The sequence below is a fragment of the Mobula birostris genome, chromosome 22 (assembly GCF_030028105.1).
Source record: "Mobula birostris isolate sMobBir1 chromosome 22, sMobBir1.hap1, whole genome shotgun sequence".
NCBI classification, from domain to species: Eukaryota; Metazoa; Chordata; class Chondrichthyes; order Myliobatiformes; family Myliobatidae; genus Mobula; species Mobula birostris.
Genome location: NC_092391.1, coordinates 28,750,016 through 28,776,736, shown reverse-complemented (window position 1 = coordinate 28,776,736; position 26,721 = coordinate 28,750,016). Strand labels below are relative to the sequence as shown.

General features: G+C 42.5%; 1 protein-coding gene across 2 annotated transcripts in view; it reads right to left on the bottom strand.

Moving 5' to 3' along the window:
* Positions 1 to 374: 374 nt before the first annotated feature.
* Positions 375 to 26,721, bottom strand: part of vav2 (vav 2 guanine nucleotide exchange factor) — a 213,427-nt gene continuing 187,080 nt past the window's right edge. Inside the window, exons 16-28 of one of the 2 annotated variants that reach the window (XM_072240493.1) lie at positions 23,397 to 23,498; positions 20,059 to 20,147; positions 17,813 to 17,832; positions 13,812 to 13,836; positions 12,663 to 12,793; positions 10,483 to 10,557; positions 9,379 to 9,428; positions 8,982 to 9,101; positions 8,712 to 8,799; positions 7,063 to 7,186; positions 4,702 to 4,791; positions 3,676 to 3,830; positions 375 to 1,168 (exon numbers count right to left, since the gene is read on the bottom strand). In XM_072240493.1, coding sequence (XP_072096594.1) covers positions 1,121 to 1,168; positions 3,676 to 3,830; positions 4,702 to 4,791; positions 7,063 to 7,186; positions 8,712 to 8,799; positions 8,982 to 9,101; positions 9,379 to 9,428; positions 10,483 to 10,557; positions 12,663 to 12,793; positions 13,812 to 13,836; positions 17,813 to 17,832; positions 20,059 to 20,147; positions 23,397 to 23,498 — 1,117 coding nt within the window. In that variant the 3' untranslated portion in view covers positions 375 to 1,120. The remainder of the gene's footprint in view (positions 1,169 to 3,675; positions 3,831 to 4,701; positions 4,792 to 7,062; positions 7,187 to 8,711; positions 8,800 to 8,981; positions 9,102 to 9,378; positions 9,429 to 10,482; positions 10,558 to 12,662; positions 12,794 to 13,811; positions 13,837 to 17,812; positions 17,833 to 20,058; positions 20,148 to 23,396; positions 23,499 to 26,721) is intronic. The other variant, XM_072240492.1, reaches the window with a different exon arrangement.

Sequence of the window (26,721 nt, the reverse complement as noted above, 5' to 3'; positions counted from 1 at the left end):
TCCATTCCCCACTCTGACCTTGCACTTCTTCTCACCTGCCTATCTCTTCTTCCTGGGTCCCCTTTCCTCTCCAGCCCTCGACCTTCCCCACCTACTCTGGCTTCACCTTCTACCTATATTCCTTCCCCTCCCCTCACCTTTTTATTCAGACATCTTCCCCCTTCCTTTCCAGTCCTGCAACGTCGACTATTTATATGCTGCCTGACCTGCTGAGTTCCTCCAGCATTTTGTGTGTGTTGCTTTGGATTTCCAGCATCTGCAGAATTTCTTGTGTATATCATAAACTGACTTTTGCAACTTACCTCACTTCTGATTAGAACTCAAGTGTTCGGGTTTTAAATGCTGGATCGTGCATGACACACATCACGAGAAAATTGAAAATTAAAAGAAACAATTGCTTTTATTTGTTGTTTTAAGTTTACATTTACAGTCTGAGTTGTAATCTCTGTCCAGTCATCTTCTCTGCCCCAAACTCCAGTGACTTGCACTGAAATCCATGCCCTGGTTCTTTCCTACAAGCAGCATACCAGGAATCCGATTATCCCAGTTTCTCTCCAAACCAGCTGCATTATCTAGGTTAACAGTGCAAAAAAAATTGTACCAATTTACATTTTCAATTCATTCCTAAACAAATTCAGTGATAATTTTAACTAGAATTGCATTCAACCCACAATGAACCCAAATATATACATTGGCAACAGCCTAAAAATGTCCCTTAAAATATTCACATACATTGTGGCATTGGTAAAATAAGTACAATGATTTTAAAAAGGATTCTCACAATAAAAGGCACACATCAATAATACCCCATACATCCTAAAAACTCTCATGTCACATGCAACCCTTTCTCCCAGGAATGCACACAAACACACACACATTTCCACACAAAGTACACTCATGCCTCTGCACACACTACTGAAAATTACTTCTGTTCTTTTTCTGTAAAAGGAACTTATATACAACAATTGGATACTATTGGCTATCAGTCTGAAAGTTAGGAAAGGTATCAACAGAAAAAGTAGTAAGGGTCATGAAAAACTTTGCCATCAGCACTCTCTGGGTTTGGACATCAGATGTGCATGCCGTGTTCTTCTGGAATGGGCGATATTGCATCCACCAATCATGGCATTCCTTCCTCATCAACATACGTTGAGGGAAACCAACCAATCTGTCATTGAGAAAGAAAAGTCAAGTCAAAAAATGCAACCACTAAATACAAACACGAAAAAAAAAAGGGTCTCTGCCCGGAATGATGACTGTTTACTCTTTTCCACAGAGGCTGCCTGGCCCTGCTAAGCTCCTCCAGCATTTTGTGTGTGTAACTAAGTACAAAACGGAGAAGCCAATTACTTCCCGGGCTCTAGATGTATCAATGTCAAAGGACTGTAGGGCCCTGATTATTTCTTTACTCTTCAACAAAAAAGTTTGTTTCTTTATTAGCAGTAAGGTTCTAGGGACCATCATACAAGGACAAGATCAGAACAATATACATTAGAATGTGTTTACGAGCATACCCTCAGCATTAATCTGTGTGCGTTTAAGGAGGAACTGTTAGTTTCACCCTACAATGATAGCAGGTAATCATAATCTGGCAAGTCGTTTGAAAGTTGCAAGAATGGCTGAGGAGATGTTGGTATATATAAGAAGAAGAGGGTTACATAGAAGTTCAGTCCAGTCCTGCTGAAGGGTTTCGGCCCAGAACGTCAACTGTACTATTTTCCATAGGGCTGCCTGACCTGCTGAGCTCCTCCAGCATTTTGTGTGTGTTGCTCGGATTTTCTCTTGCTTGTTACATGGAAGGAAGTGAGAGTGTAGGATGATGTCAGCTCGGTGGACAGAACAGCCTTCTTTCGGATTGCAAGGAAACATAAATGTGTGAGAAAAATGGGAATTTACTGAACACTCAAAGAAAGAATTTAATCAAGTCAGATACAAGATTGGTGATTCAGAACCCAAGAATAACATAATGTGCTTTCTCCATTAAAAAACCTGCTAAGTGTTCAAGGGCTTTTGCTGGCACACAAAATTAATACAATCTGCTCACCAGGACAGAGGTGGACGGAGTAAAGGTTAGGAACGAAGTGAGATACAAGACCCAACAAGTGTCTGTATGAGTGTCACTTATTTAGAATTTGCAGAAATTACTTCAAATGTGGAATTTAAGATCGTGGGCCCAAAACTGGTTGAAAGAAAAATTTCAGAGGATGTATGCAAATTGGTAAAAAATGTGCAGGTTATGAAGAAGAGGCAGTTCAATGCTGTGAAGTAATAGTTATTGGAAGAATGAATTGGAAAAAAAAGCCTTTAGGGCTGAGACTTTAAATTGATTTACATGGGGATAAGAGGATAAGGTAAGCAGAGTCCTTGGTTTTGAATCTATAGGCACAGAATGCCAAGGCAAAGCAATAATGCCGAACTTATCCTATGCTGCAACTGACATACCTTTGATATCTTTGTTTGTTCATCATGGGATGAAATGAAGCCAATTAAGATTCAAGATACAGTTATAATCAAATACGCATGCAGGTACACAACCCTGAGATTCCTCCTCCCACAGATAGGCAGGAAGCAAGAAAAACCATGGAACCAGTTCAAAGAAAAACATCAACCCTGTGACCCCCCCCACCCCAAACAGAGAAAAAAAACAAATCACGCAAATGGCAAAAAAAAAATGAGAGAAAGACAGAATAACACAAAATCGAATGAGTCCAGTCATATTCAGTACAGGTCTCTGGTTCAAACTAGCTCTGTGTCGTTTGTTGTCCACATGCCGCCCCGATCAAAATCGCCCAAAATAACAACCAGAAACCAGAAATAGATCATACCATGAACTACAGAGTCCAGTCCACAAACCGCTTGGAAGTTTTCTGCAGTTTCACTGGGTGTTAACTGGGACAAGTGGCCAGAATTAAGAAAGGCTTGAGTTGTGGAGGTTTGGACCAAGATCTTGAATCTCTGTGTTTATTTGATTTCAGCAAACAAAACGCATGGAGGAAATCAATGGGTCGGGCAGCACTTGTGGAGGAAAATGGACAGTCGATGTTTTGGACTGAGCCCTTCAACTGGACTGTAAGATAGAGAGAAGAAACCCAGTTTAAAAAAAAAAGGTGAAAGGAAACTTTTATACTAGCCATCTCTTCTCTATCTTTCAGTCCAGATGAAAAGTCTTGGCCTGAAATCATCTTCTTCATTGCCCATTACACTGGTGGCATTTAGGGGAGCAATGAAGGTTCTCCATCTCTGATGGTGTTTGGGGAGTCCTTCATTCTGTCAGTAGATTCCTCTCAGTTTTCACTACTGTCAACCATGCCAAGTCCCAGGTGGAGACACAGTAATACTATGGAATTCAAATGTAGAAGGACTTTTTATTTGCTCAATCTGGATGTTGCTTCTGAGAACAGCATTCGTTGCTGTACAAGCTTCTAAACGAGTAAATAGATATTTGCTCTTATTTCCAATGATTATGAGATGGCAAGTTAACAACAGGAGGGAAAAAGCACTTGAATACGTTTAGAACGAGAAGAATTTTTTAAAGTCTAGAAAGTGAGCAGGGGGGCATTAATAAAGAAAAGATATACAATACATCAGGAGTAAGGAGGGAATGGGTTATGGTTTGGTGAATTACATGAAGGCCCATTAATACCCTGGAATGGGTCCAGTTCCACTGACATTTACCTTGCCATTTGCTTCACCTTTCCACCATCCCTGGTCACCTCCAATCTTGCTGTAGATCTTCACTGTGTCTCCTTCTCGCAGCGAGAGCTCTCGCATGTCACGGGCTGCAAACTTATACCGTGCTATTGCCATACCAATGGGTCGAGGACTGAACACTGCCCGGAGACACAAACTAAGCTTCAGCAAGGGTTATCAAGGAGCTAGGCAAACTAGCAAGCAACCAAAATGCAATCCTCGTCACTGGGATCTTCAAGCTATTTGTCATAGAGCCTTAGAAAAATACAGCACAGAAGCCAGCCCTTTGGCCCATCTAATCCATGCTAAACTGCACCCGGACCATAACCCTCCATACTCCTACCATCCATGCACCTATCCAAACTTCTCTTAAATGTTGAAATCAAGCTCGCACGCATCATTTACACTGGCAGCTCGTTCCACACTCTCAAGACCCTCTGAGTGAAGAAGTTTCCCCTCATGTTCCCCTTAAACATTTCACCTTTCACCCTTAACCCATGGCCTCCGGTTGTAGTCCCACACAACCTCTGTGAAAAGGAGCAAGAACTTATTTTCTCATGCGGGAATTTATTGTTCCTGGCAACTACTGTTGTTGAGTTCAGCCAAGGTTCACCAAGGAACAGACTGACAGCACATCACAGTCGCTAATTAAAGCGCTTTTTGAGAAGCATGCTGTTCACTGAATTGCACTCTCCTTGTTACTGTAAGAGTGACTACATATAGTACTTTTGGATAATTTAAGATTATGTATAAGTACTTTACAATGGATATGTCTCTTTATTGCTCAGGCAATATTGACATTGCTTGAGAACTGATCTCACACATGGAACTAATTTGCTGTCAAACCTGAAGAGTAAATTTTGGTTAGTGCAGAGGGAGCTTTCCCCTCTGATCTGACATTGGCTCAAGGTTTCTGGCTTTGCCAGTGATAGTGATACGTTAACGCAGACACGTGTTCTTGTCTCACGGGTTTTGGCAGTGAGTCAGAGATGTTAGTAAAGGGAGCTGTACCTGACCAGAAAGGAGTAGAATTCTGAGAACCAACACTGAAGCCCTGAGGACTAAGGAAAGCAAAGTTGTGGGAAGAGGAGGAGGAAGAGGCTGTAGAAGGTTAGAAAGAGAGGATCAGTCAGTACATGAACAAGAAACAGAAGAATCATTTATTACAGCTTCCTGAACAAAAATTTTTAAAAAAACAATTTTTAGAAATTAAACCTTCTCTAAAGTAGCACCTGGATTTGATTAAATTGGCTGCAATATTTGCTGCTGAACTTCAGCAAATTCACTGCCTCACCATGAAGAAAGACAAAGGCTCTTTGAAGAAACACAGAGGGAAACAAGCTTATCATGCAAAAGAGAAGACCAGGCTTCTGTTAGTTCTGACAGAAAATTATCTTCTTTAGGGTTCCTGGACTGACTCCAGCTAACAACAAAGTCATAGAGCATTCCAGCACAGGCAGGCCCTTCAGCCCATCTGGCCCATGCCAAGAGTGTAGCATAAAATGGGTAAAACTATTACAACACTCTACTGAAATACAGTGCCGTGTAGAAGTACTCAGCCCTCAACCCTTTGTTCACATAAATGAGCATTACAACCAGGGATTTTGATCACTTCCAACTGAGAGTTTTTATTTGTGAATCACATGCTCCTTTTTCACATCAGAGACCAGGGAAAATTGTAAAACATGAAAAACTAAACAAAACAAAAACTGATACGTTAGCAGTTCAGAAGTATTCATCCCCCTTTGCTTAGTTCTTAGTTGAACCACCTCTCGCAGCTATTACAGCTGGTAATCTTTTTGGACAAGTCTCTATTCACTTTGCACAATGTGATGGAGCAGATTTGCACATTCCTCCCTGCAGAATTGCTCAAGCTGTGCCAGGCTAGTTGGGGAGCGGCAGTGGACAGCAATATTGAGGTCTCACCAGAGATGTTCAATCAGGTTAAGGTCAGGACTCTGACTGGGCCACTTGAGGACCTCGACTTTCTTCATTTGAAGCCACTCCATGGTTGCTCTGACAGTGTGCTTTGGGTTGTTGTCCTGCTGAAAGATGAAATTCCTCCCCAGTTTAACCTTTCTGGCAGAGGCTAGCAGGTTTTTATCCAGGGTCTCTCTGTATTTAGCAGCATTCATCTTCTCATCAGTCCTGACCAGATTTTCAGTCCCTGCTGCTGAAAGGCATCCCCATAGCATGATGCTCCCTCACCATACTTTACAGTTGGGATGGTGTTACCTGGCTGATGAGCAGTATTAGACTTATACCATACAAACCACATAGTGTTGAGGCCAAAACGTTCCACTTTGTCTTATCTGATCGCAAGTCCTTCTTCCACATCTTTACATTATCTTTGCAAAGTCGTTACAGACAAGGATATGCTTATTCTTAGCCAGGGCTTCTTCCTCTTCCATAAATACCTTTTTTGTGTGAGGCCTTAGAGATTGTGGAGCCATGAAATTCATCTCCGGTTGTAGCCACTGACTTCTGCAGCTCACTCAGAGTGACTGTTGGAGTCTCAGTACGCTCTCTTACAAGTATCATTCTTCTCTGGCAACTAAGTTTAAGAGGCAGTTTGGCTATGGTTTCATATTTTTTTCCATTTTTTCCACGATGGACTGTACTGAGCTCCGAGGTCTGTTCAGTGCCTTTGAGATAGTCTTGTACCCTTCCCCACATTTGTGCTTCTCTATTATCATTTCCCTGACTTGCCTAGAATGCTCTTTTGTCTTCATTTTGGTTTGATCTGTTGAAAATCTACCATACTGTTGGACCTTACAGAGAGAGAAGGTATTTATTCTTATGAATATATTGAAAACAATTGAACCTCCAATTTTCTACATCAACAAATTGGGTGTGTCTATAAGGTACTATATTACAGTTAGTGTAATAATTACAAAGGGGATGAACACTTTTTCAGCCTCACAATTTTGGCTTTTAATTTTTAGTAAATTGGTGAGATGGGCATTTTTTCTTTTGATTTGACATGATGCACAATGTTCTGTTGATTAACTCAAAAATCCTACTTTAAATATATTTTAAATTTAGAAAATGAGACCGTAAAATGTGAAAATAGTTGTGGGGGCTAAATACTTTTTCAAGGCACAGTAGATTTTCACTTAATTAGTACGCAATCTAATATTCAAAATCACTGACTCACTGCTGTCCCTGTCCCTTACCTGCCCTGTTGATATCTAATACTTGTATTGTGTGACACTTATTACCCTAACCAATTACATATCTATCCCCTCTTATATTTACATAATACCTCATGTAATTCACTCCCTCCCATCATTTAGTGAAACTCATAGGTAATTTATAATTTTAGAGAACTAACTGACAGATTAATTCATTTCCCACCAATCATCTAGTTACCATGTGTCCGTGAGTTTGAACGCTGAACGGTCTTATCCCGTTGTTTGTATGGAAAGCGTAATGCCGTATCCAGCTGCTTGAAGCTCTCTTTCAGTGAGTGTGTCTGGTAATATTCTACCAGCTCCTGCAATTAGATAATTTGCACACTTTACTATTCAATAACCTGACTCTTCAAGGACAGCTTACAGTAACACTATCTCTCCCAGTGCCCAATTCCTTTCTCGTGTCCCCTGGTGCTCTTTACCCCACTCTACATGGTTTGCTTAGCACCATCCCTAAATCATGACAGGGTAACAGAACACAGTGAGAATCAGAAAACCACTGTGTTGCAGATCGAAAGCCAATTAATGAAGAATTACATGAAGATAAGAACAGAGATGGGCTCTTTGGCATCTCTGGCCTGTTTCAATGGAATCACATTGATCAGTGACTGTATATGTTTTCTCCATATCCCTTAATATCTTACCTTACTCAAAAACAAATGTACCAATCAATTACCACTTAGAGAAGAGAGATCCAAATTTATTTTATTAATTTGGAATATCTCCTCTCCCAGTTTAATTCCAGAACCATCCCCTAAATCCAGGGGTCCCCAACCTTTTTTGCACCATGGACTGGTTTAATATTGACAATATTCTTGCGGACCGGCCGACCCGGGTGGGGAGGGTGGTGTTCAAGTAGGGTTAAACTCACCTCAACATAACTTTACAGTTAGGGTTGCCAACTTTCTCACTCCCAAATCAGGGACAAAAGTAGCAGTCAAATCCCAGAACACTTTACCCCAGGAAAGACTACCATGACCATGAAGCCTTGCGCAGGCACCTATGTGATTTTTTTCTCCCCACAAATCGGTTTTGCCTTCATCTTCCCGACTATACTGTACATACATTATTTCTACTTTATATAGGCTGTGTATCTATCATATCATTCCTGCTTTTACTATATGTTAGTGTTATTTATTTTCAATTTTCTGTGTTATTTGGTATGATTTGTTAGGTTATTTTTTGGGTCTGGGAATGCTCAAAAATTTTACCCATATAAATTAATGGCTTCTTCGCTTTATGCCATTTCGGCACGAGAGGTTTCATAGGAACGCTCTACCTTAGCAGAGAAAATACGGGACAAACCAATATACGGGATGTCCTGGCAAATACGGGACAGTTGGCAACCCTATGTTGAAGTTCAACAGAGCGTGACGGAATGAGGAAAGGTGCAGCTGACTCATATCATTTCCTCACGGCCCAGTAGCACATGCTTTGTGGCCCGGTACCGGTCCGCGGCTCGGTGGTTGGGGACCATTGCCCTAATCTATACAATAAGACCCCAAACTTCACCTGAGAACCATCGGAGCTACATTAGCACCTTGGAACCCTTTCCCAATAATAGGAAAAATGTTCATTAAGACTCATATATCAGTCCCTCTTGAGGTACCGTCTAGTCCTGTATGGAACTGAATGTGGAAAATAAAGATTCAAAACTCTTAAGTAATGGCAGTAGCAGGAACCCTATATAATGTGAGGCTCAGCTGTGTTCATTCCAGTGAAGTTTATGTGAGAAGACTGGGTCTCACTGTTTAAGACAGCCTGGTACTGTTCGGTAATACATTAAGGTCTGAGTAATACAGGAGTGAAGGGGGACAGGGAACATACCAGGAGACTTTCAAACTTCTTGGCCTCAGTGATGTGGATCCAATTGTCCTTCTCTACAACTTTAATGTGTTTCACCTCGTCATTAAACCTAAGGAGAGAAGCAGTAATTGTCCGGTATCACAACAAGCAACAGACCACAACAAGGAAAAAAAATCTGCAAATCAACATACATCACATTGACACCAGCTAAGATTAGGCCAGTTAATCTTTGGTACATATCCTTCACATGTCAAGCCCTTGCAAACAAAGAAAAGTATGTTCATTACCAACCTGATACTAATTGCAAACCTCTCGGCCTCCGCTGCTGTCCGCTCACGAATAAGATATGTGCCACTAACATGTGATTTTAGGAGGTTATCGGCCTGACCTCGCTCAAGGTTACCTGCAAACCTAGAGAAAAAGAAGAAAGTCTGAAGACTGTAACTCATTAAAGAGTTCCTCAAATGTACATTGGCACAATTCCCTGTCAGCCTGGATTAACCCAAGAGAGTCAGAAGGACTATTTAGAGTGAAGCTGGTATCTCACTCGTGCTATAACACTTCTGGAGTTGTTCAATGGTGCAGTGCTGAGAAAACTTTACTCTGTATCCAGTATTAACTCAGTTCTAACCCACACCATATTTGACATGGGTGTGTTTAATGGGTCAGTGCACTATCAGTGACTTACCAAGGGTATGTGCTGTAGTCAAGGTCTTTTGAAGGTGCTTTAATAACATGCTGAAAGGCAAAATAGGCATCAATTGTTTTTCTTTATTAGTTTACTTAGAAATACAGCACAGTTACAGATCCTTCACTGAATGAGCCTATGTTGCTCAGTTACACCCATGTGACCGATTAACCTAACAACTCTTTGGAATATGGAGGAAACTAGAGCACCTGGAGGAAACCCATATAGCCACAAAGTGAACCCAGAAACTCCAGTGGTGGATTTGAATGCCAGTCTCAGGTGGTGCGCTAACCACTATGCTATTGTGCACCCCCCCCCACCCCCCGCCAATTCTATCTGACATTTGATTAAATGAGAAAACTTTTCACAACTGCACAGTGGCCGAGTTTGGGAACCTACCACAAAAACCTCATCACATTTACAGCACAAGAAGTCATTGACTTTGGTGCACTTGCACAATATTGGGTCAAGCTTTCTGTTCCTAACACCAGAGAGCAATTGCAAGTCATGAAAGAGGTTAGTGATCCAATGCGGTACAAAATCTCACAGAGAGGGTTAATCTTTCCAGTGAGATCTCAGCTCCACAAAGCTGTAACAATCCTCTCAGCAATATTAATTAACCTCACAAAGTAGCAGCAACTTAGCAGTGTCAACTTTTCCAGTGTGATTCTGACCACCGAATCAGAGTATCTCAATTTCATCCAAGTTTTCCTACTTTATCTGAACCAGTCAATCAAGACATCTTCTTTACAATACTTTAAATCTTGCTGCTTTCTATAATTAATTGCCTATGTCACAATCCACCCACGAGCAAATAGTGTGCATATTCGGTATCTATAACCCCTTGCTGACACTATTCCTTATTTCCTTCCTTTGAAGTTTTCTATCAACCATTCATGTGACAAGTTTGCATCCATTGCATCCAGCTGTTCAACATGGATGAAAGACTGGGAAGGGGAGATGCTCAAAGTTTGAGAGCATGACTGACCCAGTCATAGAAAAGTACAGCACAGAAACAGGCCCTTTGGCCCATTGAGTCTGTCCCGCACCATCCAGAAGACAAGACATGTTTCATGTATCCGATGCTTCTTTTTTAATACTTACTCGGCAGTCAACTGGACAAGGCTTCACAGATGAGCTTGGAAAATAACCAGATCGTTTGGTCTGTAATACCCTCCCCTAGAACAGACACAGAATGTTATATTGTAGGTCTTTAATATTGGTGATTCACAGTGAAAAGGACAATACAGCAGAGGTACCGCAGCTAGACAAGCACCATTATATAAACCAAATGCCACCCATTCATCCCAGCACACCACCCTTTCCTAACATGGCACACAGTGCCCATTCCAGCCCCATCCTAACCTGGCACACTAATCATCCAATCCTTCCCCATCTTCTGTACCAGAGCATTGTCCTTAAGCATGCCCACCCTCAAGCTAGACAAAAGAGAACTGACACAGCCCCCACCCCCTCGTCCCAATCCAACCTGACATATTAACCCCTTCCTCTTGAACCCTGGCACCTTGCCCATCTACTCCTCCCCCATGCTCCTGGGCACAGGAACAAAGGGCATTTAGATCCTCAAGCCTCATACCCCCTGAATGAACTAGACAATTAAATCAACTTGACTCTGCATATATAGGTTAAGATAGAAGTGAAGCCTAGACAATCAACACAATGTGAAATGAGTACGGCAGCTGTAGTAAATAAAGTGGTAGCAAATATATGACACGAGTGACTCAATAAAACGGTCTGCAAACTGAAGGGTGGGAATACACAGTGGCCACATTATTAGATACAGGAGTGGAACCCAGTGTGATCTTCTGCTGCTGTAGCCCATCCACTTCAAGGTTTGACGTGTTGTGCATTCAGAGAAGCTCTTCTGCACACCGCTACAGTAATGCACGGTTATCTGAGTTACTGTCGCCTTCCAGTCAGCTTGAACCACTCTGGCCATTCCCCTCTGGCCCCTCTCATTGTTTTTGCCCACAGAACTGCCATTCATTGAATGCCTTTTGCTTCTCGCTCAGTTCTCCGTAAACTCCGGAGACTGTTGTGCGTGAAAAGGAAATGGAATATATTTCGGTTTAACACTACCTTCCATCACGACTATCATTGACCTGAAACCAGTCAGGATCTCCACCACTGACTTACTCAGTACTTCCAGCTCTTTTGTTTCATTTCAGGAAACAAGATTGTGAAGAGTGAGATGGGACCTTGAAGGAGGAGACTGTCAATTCATAAATAAAGGTGGCAGTGTTTCCTGTTGGCATTCACTGCTGAGAAGACTATGATGAGAAGTCCTGAAGGAATTTCGGTTTAGTTATTGATGCAAAACAGGTGGATAGTACAATCCTCTAGAATTGGTTTCCTCCCTTCCTTGATTATTAGCTCGGTCTTAACCCTAGTGTAGACAAGGGCATTTGATAGGCATCTTAACTCTGTTTCAGGACACTCTGGGTGGGACAAAATACCAGTGACCTTCAGCCTCTGACTCTTGAACTGAGCCAGCTAGGGTCAGAAAACAGGCGAGTTTCAATGAATCACTAATTGGTCAGTCTTGCCTGACAGTGACTGAGCAGGCAGAGAATGTGGAGCTCCGAGCTCTTGCACGGTGGGGCGGGGGACAGTATTTGGACTGTACTTGCATCCAGCCTGTGAGGAAAGAGGGGTGGGAGGGGATGGAGAAGGGGGTAGGAGGGACAGGAAAGGGGTGAGTGGTCCTCTCCACTGAAGCTGGAACTGGAATCCTGTGCAATTGGGAATCAGGCAGCATGGAAGCAGAACATCCACACTGACTGGTGAGCACCCATCCACCTGCAGATATTCTGCCGATTCTCCACCTCAGCACAACCCCAACATTAAATGGATACGTCAGGGTCTGGCTGAGGTTTTACTCCACTGAGCAAGGCTAGACAGCTTTTGGGTTTGACGAGACCTACTTTCCAAACTGCAGTTGTCTGATGTCACTATTTTTGATCAAGGAATACACTGGTCCTACTGCAGCCCTTTAACACACCTCCACTCCGTGGAACTCTAGTTCAGATTTCTACACTTCGACCACCTTCTCTTCATCTCCCTGCAGCCCCACAACATGGTGACCTGTCTTCTTTAGTCCAATAACTCCCTGTTCCGCAGCACAATATAACTCATCCAGCTTTCTGCACATTGTATTATGCTCTGGGTTAAAACAGAGACTGCTTGCTAGCCTCGGCACAGGCATTTTGGTGTGCGCTTTGCTCTATCCTGCTTGGTTCAGTTCTTCCTCAATCGGGTCTCACCTCCCACCACGTTGACTCTGGATCTCCCTTGAGTAGCTCAATGACTTCCCCCGTCTGAAAACTGAGGACTGGTTTTCCAATGGGTGGAGGGGGGCTGCCTTGGTAGGAACGGATTGCAAGCATTCTAGGACCTGAAGGAAAAAAAAAAGCACAAGAGATCCGTTTCCATCACATTCCCAAACCCTAGCAAAAGAGGTGAGAGTGTTGGTATAATAGCAATTGAATAAGTAGCTACAATCTGCATCACAGACTCAGAAACATTACACAGTGGCCACTAAATATAGTGTGCATAATGAATTTTTACTCATAGATGTTAACATTCTGAACCTTGTTTTATTGACTTTAACTTGCGCTTTGAGCAAACACTCGTATCAGCAGGTTCCATTCCTACCAAGGTTTTAAGTCATTAGCAAGCTGCTAATGAAAGAAATTGTATCAGCTGGGGCTAAATCCACACCCATATCAAAGGCTGTGATCTCTGCTCCCAAGATACAAGCCCACTGTCCAGACCCAGAGGGAAAAAGGGGAGGGCTGGCAGAGAAGGGTTCAAGGATGTTTAGTTGGCAGAGAGAAAGTGCCAAGGAAGAGAGGGTTCTGTGGAGAATGAAATGTCAAGATGTGGGAGGGGAAGCTAAGAAAAAATGCCGAGGTGTGGGAGGGGCAGAAGTTGAGGAGTTGGAAGGGAGGTGTTGCAGAGGCTGAGGAGAGGGAGGGGTGGTGTTGCAGACATTGAGGTGGGGGGGGAGGGTTGTGTTACAGAGACTGAGGGGGGGCAGTTGGGAAAGATCATTCAGGAACAGGCAGAGGATGGTGAACATATTGAGAGCGGCAGCACTGTGTGCTGCTCTGTCAGAAACGTGATGGATGGTTAGGGCGTGTTGCTTCACTGCAGATGCTGCGTGTTCGGCTGATATAGACGATCACAGCTCATTGTCCACATGAGGGCTGAACATCCCTTCCCACTTCTTATCTCACAACATTACCAAAACAGATTAACTGTTCACTTTTGCCACAGCTTGTTCTATGGTGTTTGACTGCTGCACTTTCCACCTTGTAACAGTAACAGCGGATCACCTGGGCTGAATGTTTTGAAGTTAGGTGTTTAAATTTGCATTGAAATTGTCTCACCCATGGGCTGACACTACTTACCTGCAGATGGCTGTTGCCCTCCATCCTGTAGAAATGAGAAAAAAAGGCTTTGAATATCTTGAAGCCTGGGGAAAATACGCACACAGGACAACAAACACTTTTTGGGGTCTTAAATTCCTTTATCTGTTTTAGATGTCTTATTTGCAGAAGGAGAAGAGAAGAAGAAGAAAGCCCTTCACTCCGAGTGGAGTCATCGGGACGCCATCATGACGGTGTTTTTTTAGCAGGCTTTCTTATTTTTATGAGGCTAGCTCAACGCTCAACCCAGCATGGATGGAAAGTGTGCAAGGGAGCCGGCTGGATTCGAACTCAGGAGCCTTCGCTCCAAAGCCCAGCGCTGATGCCACTATGCCACCAGCCAGCTATTGCAGAAAGAGAGTATTAAAATAAAAATGACAAAATAAAGTTAATAAAATAGTTCCTGCTATTACAAACACGAGGAAATCTGCAGATGCCGGGATTTCAAGCAACACACATAAAAATTGCTGGTGAACGCAGCAGGCCAGGCAGCATCTATAGGAAGAGATACAGTCGACGTTTCGGGCTGAGACCCTTCATCAGGACAAACTGACAGCAATTTTTATGTGTGTTCCCGCTATTACAATCCCTATTACAATCCCAGTTTAACTTCGGACCACACCCTTGTGTATGCAGTATGAAAATAACTAAAACAAACTATACAAACCAAAATGGTAGTGGCAATTATTTGGCACACATGTGCTTAACTTCCAAACACACATAGGCTAGACCTTGAAATGAGTTCTCCTCGCTCACACTATTAGGCCGATTAAGGAACTTCGCAATCACGCAATCCAGCGCTGATCAATTTACTCGCAAAAATCAAACCGGGAAAAGTATTTGAACGTAGTCCTTTCTAGAACATGGCAACTCTTTGTTCTACTCCACCCATGCAAAATGACATCACAATTTTCTCTTAAAGGCACAGGCAGCTATTTTAGCATTACCAAGGTGAATGCATAAGTGCACTTTAACAGTAAAAAAAAATGATATTCAATGGTCACCTGGTTACAAATAAATTTAGTTGCTAAGTTTCTCTTTATTCTGTGAGCCTGTGTTGTAGCTGGTCTGTGCTGTGCAACAGGCCAAGACAAGAGCTTCAGCCACCTCCAGTGGCCCCTCAAATCACTGGGTATGATGATCCCTCCATTCAATGAGTCTCAGTCTAGTTACTGATACAAAGTAGCTGGACGGCAAGACAATACCCGTAAAAGCTGGAAGAACTCAGCGAGTCAGGCAGCATTTACAGAAGTGAATAAACAATCAATATATTGGACTGAGACCCTTTTTCAGGTCTGAAAAGGAAGGAGGAAGACACCAGCATGAAAAGATGGAGGGAGGGGAAGGAGGATAGGTAAAAGGTGATAGGTGATAGGTGAAACCAGGTGGATGGGAAAGGTAAATGGCTGGAGAAGGAATCTGATAGGAGAGGAGAGTGGACCATGGGAGAAAGCAAATAAGATGAGCACCAGGGGGAAGTGATAGGCAGGTGAGGAGAAGTGTTAAGAGGCCAGAGTGGGGAATAGGAGGAGCAAGAAACAAAATTACCAGAAGGAATATCAATGTTCAGGTTGGAATATGTCTGAATATGTGGTGATGTTCCTCTACCCTGAGAGTAACCTCATTACAGCAAAACAAGAGGCCATGGACTGACATGTTGGAACAGTAATGGGGAACAGAGATAGGAATTAAACTGGTTGGCCACTGGAAAATCCTGCTTTTGGCAGATGGAGCAGAGGTGCTCAACAAAGCTTTCCCCCAATTTACGTCAGGTCTCAACAATGTAGAGGAGGCCGCATCGGGATCACCGGATACAATAGATGACCCCAACAGGTTCTCGTGTGAAGTGTTGCCTCACCTAGAAAGACTAGCTGGGGCCTCACTTCAAGTATTGTGAGCAGGTTTGGGCCCTTTATCTTAGAAAGAATGTGCTGAAACCGGAGAGGGTTCAAAGGAGCTTCACAAAAATGATTCCCGGATTGAATGAAGAGCGTTTGACGGCTCTGGGTCTATATTCACTAGAAATCAGAAGAATAAGCAGTGACCAACTTGAAACCTATTGGATGTTGAAAGGCCTCGACAGGGTGGTTGTGGAGAGGGCGTTTCCTATGGTGGGAGAGTCTAGGACCAGAGGACACAGCCTCAGAATAAAGGGGCGTCCTTTTAGAATGGAGATGAGGAGGAATTTCTTTATCCAGAGGACAGTGAATCTGTGAAATTCATTACCACAGGAATCTGTGGAGGCTAAGTCATTGTGCATATTTAAAGCAGAGGTTGATAGATACTTGAATGGTCAGGGCATGAAGGGATTTTCTCCTGCCGGGGAGAAGGCAGGAGACTGGGGCAGAGAGGAAAAATGCTGAAATGGCAGAGCAGACTCGATGGGCCAAATGGCCTAATTCTGCTTCTATATCTTATGGCATAGATGCGGCGGAAACAATGTAACTGAGAAAATGGGATAGCATTTTTACAGGAGACTGGGTGGGAGAGGTATAGTTAAGGTAGCCGTGGGAACTGGTAGGTTTACAAAAGATGTCAGTAGACAGCTTACTTCCAAAGAAGGAGACAGAGAGATTGAGAAAGAGGAGAGAGGTGTCAGAAATGGGCCAAGTGAACTTAAGGGCAGGGTGGAAGTTAGAAGCAAAGTTGATGATATTGACGAGCTGAGCATGGCTACATGAAGCAGCACCAATGCAGGAAGGATGAAGTTGATGAGCTCTGACTGTGCCTAGATGGCAAGTCACTGTTTCTTACATACGTTTTAATTTTTTTTCACACAGAATGGTAGGTGCCTAGGACACACTGTCGGGGTTGGTGGTGGAAGCATTTCAAAAGCTCTTAGACACATGAAAACATAGGGAATGTAAGGTTATAGATCATATACAGGCAGAAAGGTTTACTTTAATTCAGCATCATGCCAAAGTGTCTGTTCTTGAGCTGCACCGTTAGATGTTTTATACTGCTGCAACCCTCCAGAACTGATCTCTTCCTTTCCTCAAGTGACACTTCAGTCCAAACTTCAATTTAGACAAGACAAGCTAATTTGTATTAATTTTAATCTAAGTTGAAATATTTGTATCTGTCTATTTCAAGAAACCATGTTTAGGCCAAAATGGCACCAACCTGATCCCTAACATGACTTTCAGCTTCTACCATGGCCTAAGCCAGACAGACAGATGAATGGGAGTGAATCTGGAGTCATGGACACTGAGAAGTGTTCGGGAAAGAGTTATATAAGTTTAGAGGGAGCATGCAGGGAGTACAACATCAGTGAATTACTGATATATTGTCTGGCTGCATCACAGCCTGGTATGAAAACAACAATGCCATGGTATGGAAAATCCTACAAAATGTAGTGGATTCAGCCCAGTACATCACAGGTAAAGCCCTCCCAACCATTGAGCATATCTACATGAAACGCTGTCGTAGGAAAGCAGCATTCATCGTCAGGGATCTCCACCACCCAGGTTATGCTCTTTTCTCGCTGTTGCCATCAGGTAGAAGGTACAAGAGCCTCAGGACCTGCACCACCAGGTTCAAGAACTGTTACTACTCCTCAACCATCAGGCTCTTAAACAAAAGGGGCTAACTTCACTCAACTCCACTTGCCTCATCATTGAAATATTCCCACAACCAATGAACTCAGTTTCAAGGACTCTTTATCTCATTGTCTCATGTTCTCTCTATTTATTGCTATTTATTTATATTTGCACTTGCACAGTTTGTTGTCTTCTGCACTCCAGTTGATCTTTCATTGATCCTGTTATAGTTATTCCAAAGATTTGTTGAGAATCTCAGGGTTGTATATAGTGACATATATGTACTTTGATAATAAAATTTACTTTGAACTTTAATACTCAGAAGCCATGCTCTAGTGAGATCAATGCCTGGGAAGCCTTCACCCCAGGATGGGTATCAGCAAAGTAATGAGGAAAAACCTGGCAAAAAAGTCACTGGTGTCTCTTCATTTCATTATAACTTACCAGATCATCAACTGGTGTGTCTGTAAGAGGAGACAGAAAGAAAGATTTTTAACCTTCTAAGAATTGGTACCTTATCCACCATTTCCATTCATGCCTTCATCTCTTGTGGCCTCCCCCCACCCCCACCATCCCATAACCTCCCTTGGCATACCACATACTCCCACTAGCATACACCCCCTGCACTCTCCACTGATCCCTCCAGCCAGTTTCCCCAGGTGAAGTCACATTGGAGAGATGGTCATGGGGAATGGATGAGTGGAATCGAGAGTCTCTGTTATGAAATTCAGCTCTACGCAACACATCACCTGGTGCCATTGCACTTTATAAAATGCCGATGGGAAAATTCAGGAGTTTGAATGAATCAGGTCATCAGGAGTCAAAGGCCATTGTACGGACAATGACCTGAGCAAGAATGTAAACATTACACCTCACACTGCAGATCTCCATATTGCTGGTAAGAACTAAATCAAGAATCAGGTCTATTATCAATGACATATGTCATAATGTTTGTTGTTTCAGTGGCAGCAGTGCAATGCAAGACATCAAAAATACTCATAGAAGTTACAATTAAAATAAGCAAATAAATTAGTGCAAAAAAAAAGGGAAATAGTGAGGTAGTGTCTATGGGTTCATGAGCCATTCAGAAATCTGATGGCACAGGGAAAGAATCTGTTCCTGAAATACTGCATATAGGTCTCTGAAGAGTGCCTATGCCTTCAGCACCCAAATACACCAAAAACACATCCCAGTGTCACATTCCCCATCTCAAAATCAGCAGTTGTTGCTGTTTTCCAAAAAAAAACTAAATGCTCGTATCAAAAGATACAATTGGAGCCTCATGGGGTGAACATGGGCATTGTGAATCCAGCTTTTAATCCATGTTCAGGGAGGGTTTAATAGGACGAATTCAAGGGAGCTTCACATAGTATCCATTTTGTGTTGTGCTTGCTCTGAGAGTAAGGAAGTTTGGAGCTTCATCTCAGGGAGAGTGGAATTCTCCCAGAAGATTGAAGAGCTGTGGAAATCATCGCCCCTAATGAAGGATGCAAGTTCATATGCTCAGTTTGCAGCTTCCCAAAGATTCATTCTATTTCATCAACCAAATTGCAATCACAGATTCCTTTGTGATGAATCTTGCAGTAGTCAATTGAGAAAGATCTACACTCAGCGTCAGCAAGACCAAAGACCTGATTGTGGACTTCAGAAAGTGTAAAATGAGGGAACACAAACCAATCCTCATAGAGGGATCAGAAGAGAAAGAGTGAGCAATTTCAAGTTCCTGGTGTCAACATCTCTGAGGATCTATCCTGGACCCAACGTATCGACACAGTTACAAAGAAGGGACGACAGTGGCTATATTTCATTAGGAGTTTGATGAAACTTGCTATATCACCAAAGAGGCTCACAAATTTCTACAGATGTAGAACATTTTAACGGGCTACATCACTATCTGGTATGGGGGGTTGGAGAGGGCTGAAATAAGCTGCAGAGAGTTGTAAACCCAGTTAGCGCCATCACGAGCATTAGCCTCCGCAGTATTAGAGGCATCTTCAAGGAGTGATGCCTCAAAAAGTTGGCGCCCATCATTAAGGATCCCTATCACCCCAAGTCATGCCTTGCTCTCACTGCTACCATCATCAGGAAGGAGGTACAGAAGCCTGAAGCACACACTCAGTGATTCAGGAACAGTTTCTTTCCCTCTGCCATCCAATTTCTGAATGGACATTGAACCTATGAACTCTACATCACTACTTTTTTTATTTCTATTTTTGCAATACTTATTTAACTATTTATATATATATATATATATACACACACACACACACACTTACTGTAATTCAATTTTTTCTCTATTGTTATGTATTGCATTGTACTGCTGCTGCAAAGACAACAAATTTCACAACATATGTCAGTGACATTAAACCTGATTCTAATTCTGATTTATTCCGCCCACTTCACGGTCTCCAGATTGTTCAAAGTGCTTTAGAGGCAAATGTGTGTTTTTAAAGTGTAGTCATGGGGTTAACGTTGGAAGCATGATAGACGATTTATACAAAGCAACCTCCTATAAAAAATTGTAAAACTAGCCAGAAACTCTGTTTTAGTGATGTTGATTGATGAATAAGCATAGGAATGGAATAAAATGTAATTTTCACAAGAGTTCCTCAGCAATGCCTGACAATAGCACAAACTTCACAGCAAGGACCTTTGGCACAACCAATAACCACAGGCAATGGGTTACGTACTTAACTTGCATTGTGCTGCTGTCTCCAGACATTCTTTGTGAGCTCCAGCCCCACATTTGGAACAAGTGTACCCCTGGTAAAAGATCCCTCTGCAAGAAAGGGACGGAACAAAGAAACGAGATTTGCAAATGGACTAAACCAACAAATGGAAATCGCTGATGATTTATCAGTTGTAGTAAAGAGATAACTGATCTGAGTGCACCCAATCCAACTATTCAGCCTCACACTCAGTCAGCTTTTACTGCTGAAACACTGATGCATTGTTTTGTGTATCGGGACCTCTTCCTCCATCTCAATTACAATCCTTGGGACATTATTTCACCAGATGTTTAACCTAGAGCCTACGTGCTTAATTGGGTAAAGGTCAAGGACCAAGTATTTCAGTATTTCGTGTTTTTTTTTAATTGCTGCAGGTTTCAGCATTTACAGTCTCTTATGTCTCCAGCCTGAATAATGAGGTTTCAATTTCATGGTAAGAATAATCTTTCAGGTCTCTTTTTCAAATAGTTACCACCAAGCCAAGGTAGAATTTAAAAAAAAGTAATGCTGGAGGAACTCAACAGGTCAGGCAACATCAGGAGAGGGAAATGGGCAGGCAACGTTTTGGGTCACAATCCTTCATCTAGACTGTCAGCATCTGCAGTCCCTTGTGTTGCCGAAGTAGAATTACCCACTTACTTTACATGGTGGATTCCTGACCTTCATTAGTAGCCAAGATGTGGGGTTAAGATTTCAAAGGGAGCTGGAAAAGGCATGTAATAAGAATAATGACACAATTATAATTGGGCACTTCAATATGCAAGGGGATTGGGAAAATCAGGTGGGCTAGATCAGATCACTAGAGAGGAAATTTGTTGAATGCCCACGAGATGGCTTTTTAGAGCAGCTTGTACTTGAGCCCACTCGGGGCTATCTTAGATTGGGCGTTGTGTAATAACCCAGATCTTATTAGGGAGCTTAATGTAAAGGAACCCTTAGGAAGCAGTGATCATAATATGATTGAATTCATACTGCAATTTGAGAGAGAGAAGCATAACTCACGTGTATCAATTTCACAATGGAATAAAGGGAATTACAGAGGCATGAGAGAGGAGCTTTCTCAGGTGGATTAGAGGAGAATATTGGTGTTGATGACGGAACAGCAGAGATGGCTGGGGTTTCTGGGAATAGTTCACAGTGGATAGATATGTCCCACAGAGGAAGAAGTTCTCAAATGGCAGCAGTAGGCAACCGTGGCTGACAAAGGAAGTTAAGGACTACATAAGAGCCAAGGAAAGGGAATATAAGGTAGCAAAGGTGAGTGGAAAGATGGATGATTGGGAAGCTTTTAAAATCCAACAAAGGGCAACTAAAAAAGCTACAAGAAGGGAAAAGATGAAATATGAGGGCAGAGTAGCCAATTATATAAAGCAGGATACTAAAACTTTTTTCAGTTATGTAAAGAGTAAAAGGGAGGTTAGAGTTGATATTGGACCACTGGAAAATGATGCTGGTGAGGCAGTAATGGGGGACAAAGAAAAGCCAGATGAACTTAATGGGCACTTTGCATCAGTCTTCATTGTGGAAGTGACTAGCAGTGTGCCAGAGGTCCATGAGTGCCATTGCTATCACAAAGGAAAAAAATGCAAGGAATACTCAAAGTTCTTAAGGTGGATAAGTCACATAGACCAGGTGGACTACATCCCAGAGTCCTGAGAGAGGTTGCTGAAGAGATAACAGATGCATTGGTCATGGACTTTCAAGAATCACTTGATTCTGGTATGGTCCCGGAGGACTGTAAGATTGCAATTATCACTCTGCTCTTTAAGAAGGGAGGAAGGCAAAAGAAAAGAAATTATAAGCCAATTAACTTAAACTCAATGGTTGGGAAAGTGTTGCAGTCTATTCTTAAGGATGAGGTTTCAAGGTACTTGGAGACTAACGATAAAAATAGTCAACGTCAGCATAGTTTCTGTAAAGGGAAGCCTTGCCTGATAAATCTATTAAGAGTTGTTCGAGGAAGTAACAAATAGGGTGGACAAAAGAGAGGCGGTGGATGTCCTTTACCTTAGATTTTTAGAAGGCATTTGTTAAGGTACCACACATGAGGCTGTTTAACAAGATAAAATGGCATTACAGGAAAGGTACTGGCATGGATAACAGAATGGCTGACAGGCAGGAGGCAGTGAGTGAGAATAAAGAGGGTCTTTTCTGGTTGGCTGCCAGTGACTAATGGTTAATTTACAGCTCGAGTCTGTGGTAAAGAAAGCAAATGCAATGTTGGCATTTATTTCAAGGGGAACAGAATATAAAAGCAAGGAGATAATGCTAGTCAGGCCACGCTTGGAGTATTGTAGTATTGTGAACAGTTTTGGGCCCCATATCTCAGAAAGGATGTGCTCACATTGGAGAGAGTCCAGAGGAGGTTCACGAGGATGATTCTGGGAATGAAGTGGTTAACATATGAGGAGCATTTCGCAGCTTTGGGTCTGTACTCACTGGAATTTAGAAGAATGCGGAAGGGGATCTCACTGAAACCTACTGAATGTTGAAAGGTCTAGATAAGGTGGACGTGGAGGGGATGTTTCCTCTGGTGGGGGTATCCAGAACTAGAAGACACAGCCTCAAAATTGAGGGGGCGACCTTTCAGAACAGAGGTAAGGAGGAATCTCTTTAGCCAGAGAGCAGTAAATCTGTGGAATGCTCTGTCACAGACTGCGGTGGGGCCAAGTCTGTGTGTACATTTAAGGCGGAAGTTGATCGGTCAGGGCATCAAAGGATATGGCAAGAAGGCAGGTGTATGGGATTGAGTGGGATCTGGGATCAGCCATGATGCAATGGCAGAGCAGACTCAATGGGCTGAATGGCCTAATTCTGCTCCTATGTCTAATGATCTTAAGGTCTTACTAGACAGTTACCAGGAAACCATCCGATCAGCACCGCTGTACTTTGGAGTATTTAATAGCACCAAGAGGTAACACTATCAGTTACACTCTGGACAAAAGAGATACCTTACATTTAATATTCTTAACCAGTCGTCATTATATCTCCAGTCCAGCTCTGAGATATTGAGCATGGGCCATAACACCTATTCATGGTGGTGTCAAACCATGTGGGATGCACCATTTCAGCAAATGATTCCACCATTGACTGCTCCTCAGTACCACCCAGCGGTTGCTAATTAATTAATAATATAGTAATCATTGATTAATTATTGTTAACTATGTCTTCATTTAAAAAACTACTTAATGCAGAATAGGACCATCACCCCAGCGCATTCTGAAACCCTGCCCCCATAGGATCACTGTACACCTCCCATCCCCCTATCTTAGGGCCACACAGCTTGCTTTCTGTTTTACCTTAACAACATCTTGCAGGCTTTACAGTTTGTGAATTTGTCAAACGTCGTCATTTGGAAATTATGATAATTTGCTGTTGCTTTCTCAGGTTTAATATTTGATCTGAAAAGGAAATTAATTTGAGAAAAAAAACATCAGCAGGCACTTCTTTTAACTATCTAATTAAAGCCTTTTAATTTTATTCATCCCCCAATCTGAGAAGCAGCTGCTTCTATGATGCACTCAGGTGAGAAGAATTGAATGCACGGTTGATGTATACTGTGGTACACCTGGGAACAGGAGGAAATCATCTACATCCTCAGGACTATCCTGCTGTTCAGTAAAATCATGGCTTATTAGCATCTTAACTCCACTGACATACTTTAATTCTGTAATCCTAAACAACATAATTCAACAAAAATATACCTTATTTCAAATGGTCCATTTTAATACCAGAAAATGTATACAGTATACAACCTGAAATTCTTACTTTTCACAGATATCCATGAAACTGAAGAAAAACCCCAAAGAATGAATGACAGAAAATGCTAGAACCCCAAAGCACCCTCCTATGCACAGGTAGCAGCAAAAACGTCAACACTCTCCCATCCCCCCACTTGCTCCGGCAAAATCCTCAACCCCCCCCACCACCACCACCCACCATGCAAGCAATAGCAAAGCCCCCAAAGAGACCGTGATCTACAGTCCAGCAAAAACTACTGTCCATCCCAACACTTTGACATCTCAAGACAAGTTCTCTCTCACTAGCGAGGAGGAAGAGAGATCTTTCCTACAACAAGAGGGGAGACCAGCAGCTCTCTGTTCCGATGTTACAATTTTCCGCGTCACTTCTCCGAACCCCCGACTCGAGGACCAACAGACTCTCACACATCATCAAGACAGAGTGTTCTGGAGTTTTGAATTAATCTCTTCTTTTGTGGGGAGCAGGCCAGATTTCCATTACATTTTGAGTTTACCACATTTCCTTGCAAACCCCTGAGCCTCAAGTTATGGCTAAGCCCAATTATTTGGGTCACCCTACCACATTTCCTCCAATTACCCTATCAAATCAAATCATTCATTCATTCAACGAAACACCTCAAAGAGGTTCCAATCTCCAGGCTTAATCTATGAAAGCCTTGTAAGTTAACTGTCTTTGTGGAGGAATCATTTTAGCAAATCTGCACTACATCATGCATGCTGTATCTTTTTTGAGTCTCATTTGATCTTTCATTTCTGGGTTTGGTATCTCAGACAGGAAATAGCGTAAGTCAGGGATGCTGAACCTTTTTTGAGAGCGGGTGCCCAAATGGGCGATAATCTTCTAAGAATTCTCTGGCATGCCATGCAACATACATAAAAGTTGCTGGTGAACGCAGCAGGCCAGGCAGCATCTCTAGGAAGAGATGCAGTCGACAGTACCTTTTCCTAGAGATGCTGCCTGGCCTGCTGCGTTCACCAGCAACTTTTATGTGTGTTGCTTGAAATTCCAGCATCTGCAGATTTCCTCGTGTCTGGCATGCCATGGTAACTTTGAGCATAGTTGATCACTGATTAATAAATTAGTAACAATTTTGATGGGAAAAGTATGTCCTTTGCTTACTTATGTGGATTTATTATTTTACTATTAATAAAAGTATAACAGAGACAGATTGAAATAAACTATATTAGAAAACCTGTTCAAAAATCATTAATATTAATCTTTTAAAAAGACAATAATGCCATTACTAAATAGTTTTGTTATTCTAACTTTTTTACTATCAAAATATTGATGTATACACCAGGTCTGTGAGGATTTCAAAATGGATCATTCAGCATCATATGTTCTTGCAATCATCTAGCTGGCTCCAAGCCAGCATGAGACATTTCCAGTGGTGAAATCTCACTGCTCTGAGATGGTAAAAATAACATCACTCACTGCTTCATTTGGCAGCAAAGATAATTATTATGCATCCTTTTATTGTGGGCGGGGTTTAAAGAATTGAGGGACAGCACTGCACGTCACATGCCGACAAAACATTAGTGCGTGATATCTTGGGAATGGGTGCCTAGTTTCACTGCCCCTGCCATAGATGATATAGGTAAAAAGGTAAAGCTCCTCCCTGCGCCTTGTTTGGCGTTATCGGGTGGCAACCTTGCTATTTGTTTAGCATTGGTCTGTTTTACTAGCTCAACACTCAACAGAGCATGGATAGAAAGTGTGCATGGAGTCGGCTGGATTAGAACTGGGGACCTGTTGTTCTGCAGTCCGGTGCAGATCCCACTACACCATTGGCACAGACCATAGTGACATAGTGCAGATTCATTAGAATGATGCCTTAAGGTTACAGTCTTTTTAAGCCATTCCAGTTGAACAAATTATTTGATTTGACAGGATAATCCAAGGGAATCTAGGTCTTCTGATAAGAAGATCAAAACTAGCGACAGGCTGTAAGAGATTACAGATACTGATCACAGAGCTCTCCCACTGTAAACCTCCTGGAATAAGTGGGAACACATCTCATTCTGCTTCATCGAGCAGATGCTGAGCCAGGAGAGAAACACGAGGAATGCAGTGAGGCTCACAGTCTCTTTGTCACTTGAAGGCACTCATCATCCCACCCCCACTGACTGCAGCAGGAGCTTCGTCAGTGCACAGACAACGACCTTCTGACAGTTGCTGAGATGTGGCAAAGCTGCCATCATACAAAATCTGGCCAACAGGTATCCCAAGGTGTAAGAAATTGTACAACGCTTTTAACAATGCAATATTTAAGTCCACCACATTGCAAGTATGTGGTCTAAAGTCACAGCAAAACAGCTGAGTTACACATTGACCCTTGTAAACTGCTCACAAAATCCACAAAGTGAGTGGTGTTACTGGCAGAAGACCCGATCAGTTCTCAGTTGGAGTGATCTCTTCATCCTGCCTTATGTCTTCTCAGTATCCCTTTACTGGAGTGCTTCACACTCTGCGTGGTATCCTGATATCCGGGAACTGGGGGGGGGGCATTAGGTATGTTCTTCCATGACACTGGTTCCTGTATCAACCTACCCTGAAGCACGCAGGCAGTATCACCAACTTACCTCACCTTCTGCTGACTTTTTGAAAGCAGAAGTGTGGTCCACTCGTCCAAACACTCCAGGCATCTGCAATGCCTTGAACCCTGACACCACTGGGTCTACAATACTTTGTCTCCCCTGATTGACTCGGCCTTGCTCTCAGGTTCAGAAGTTCCTTGGATTTCTCCTCCATGCTGCCCTGTTACTCTACATCCACATTGTCATGCCAAGTGAAGGAAGGTGGAGGTTAGAATTCCAGCCTCTGGAGCGACCACGTTTCCTCCCGTCACTCTCATACCATTAC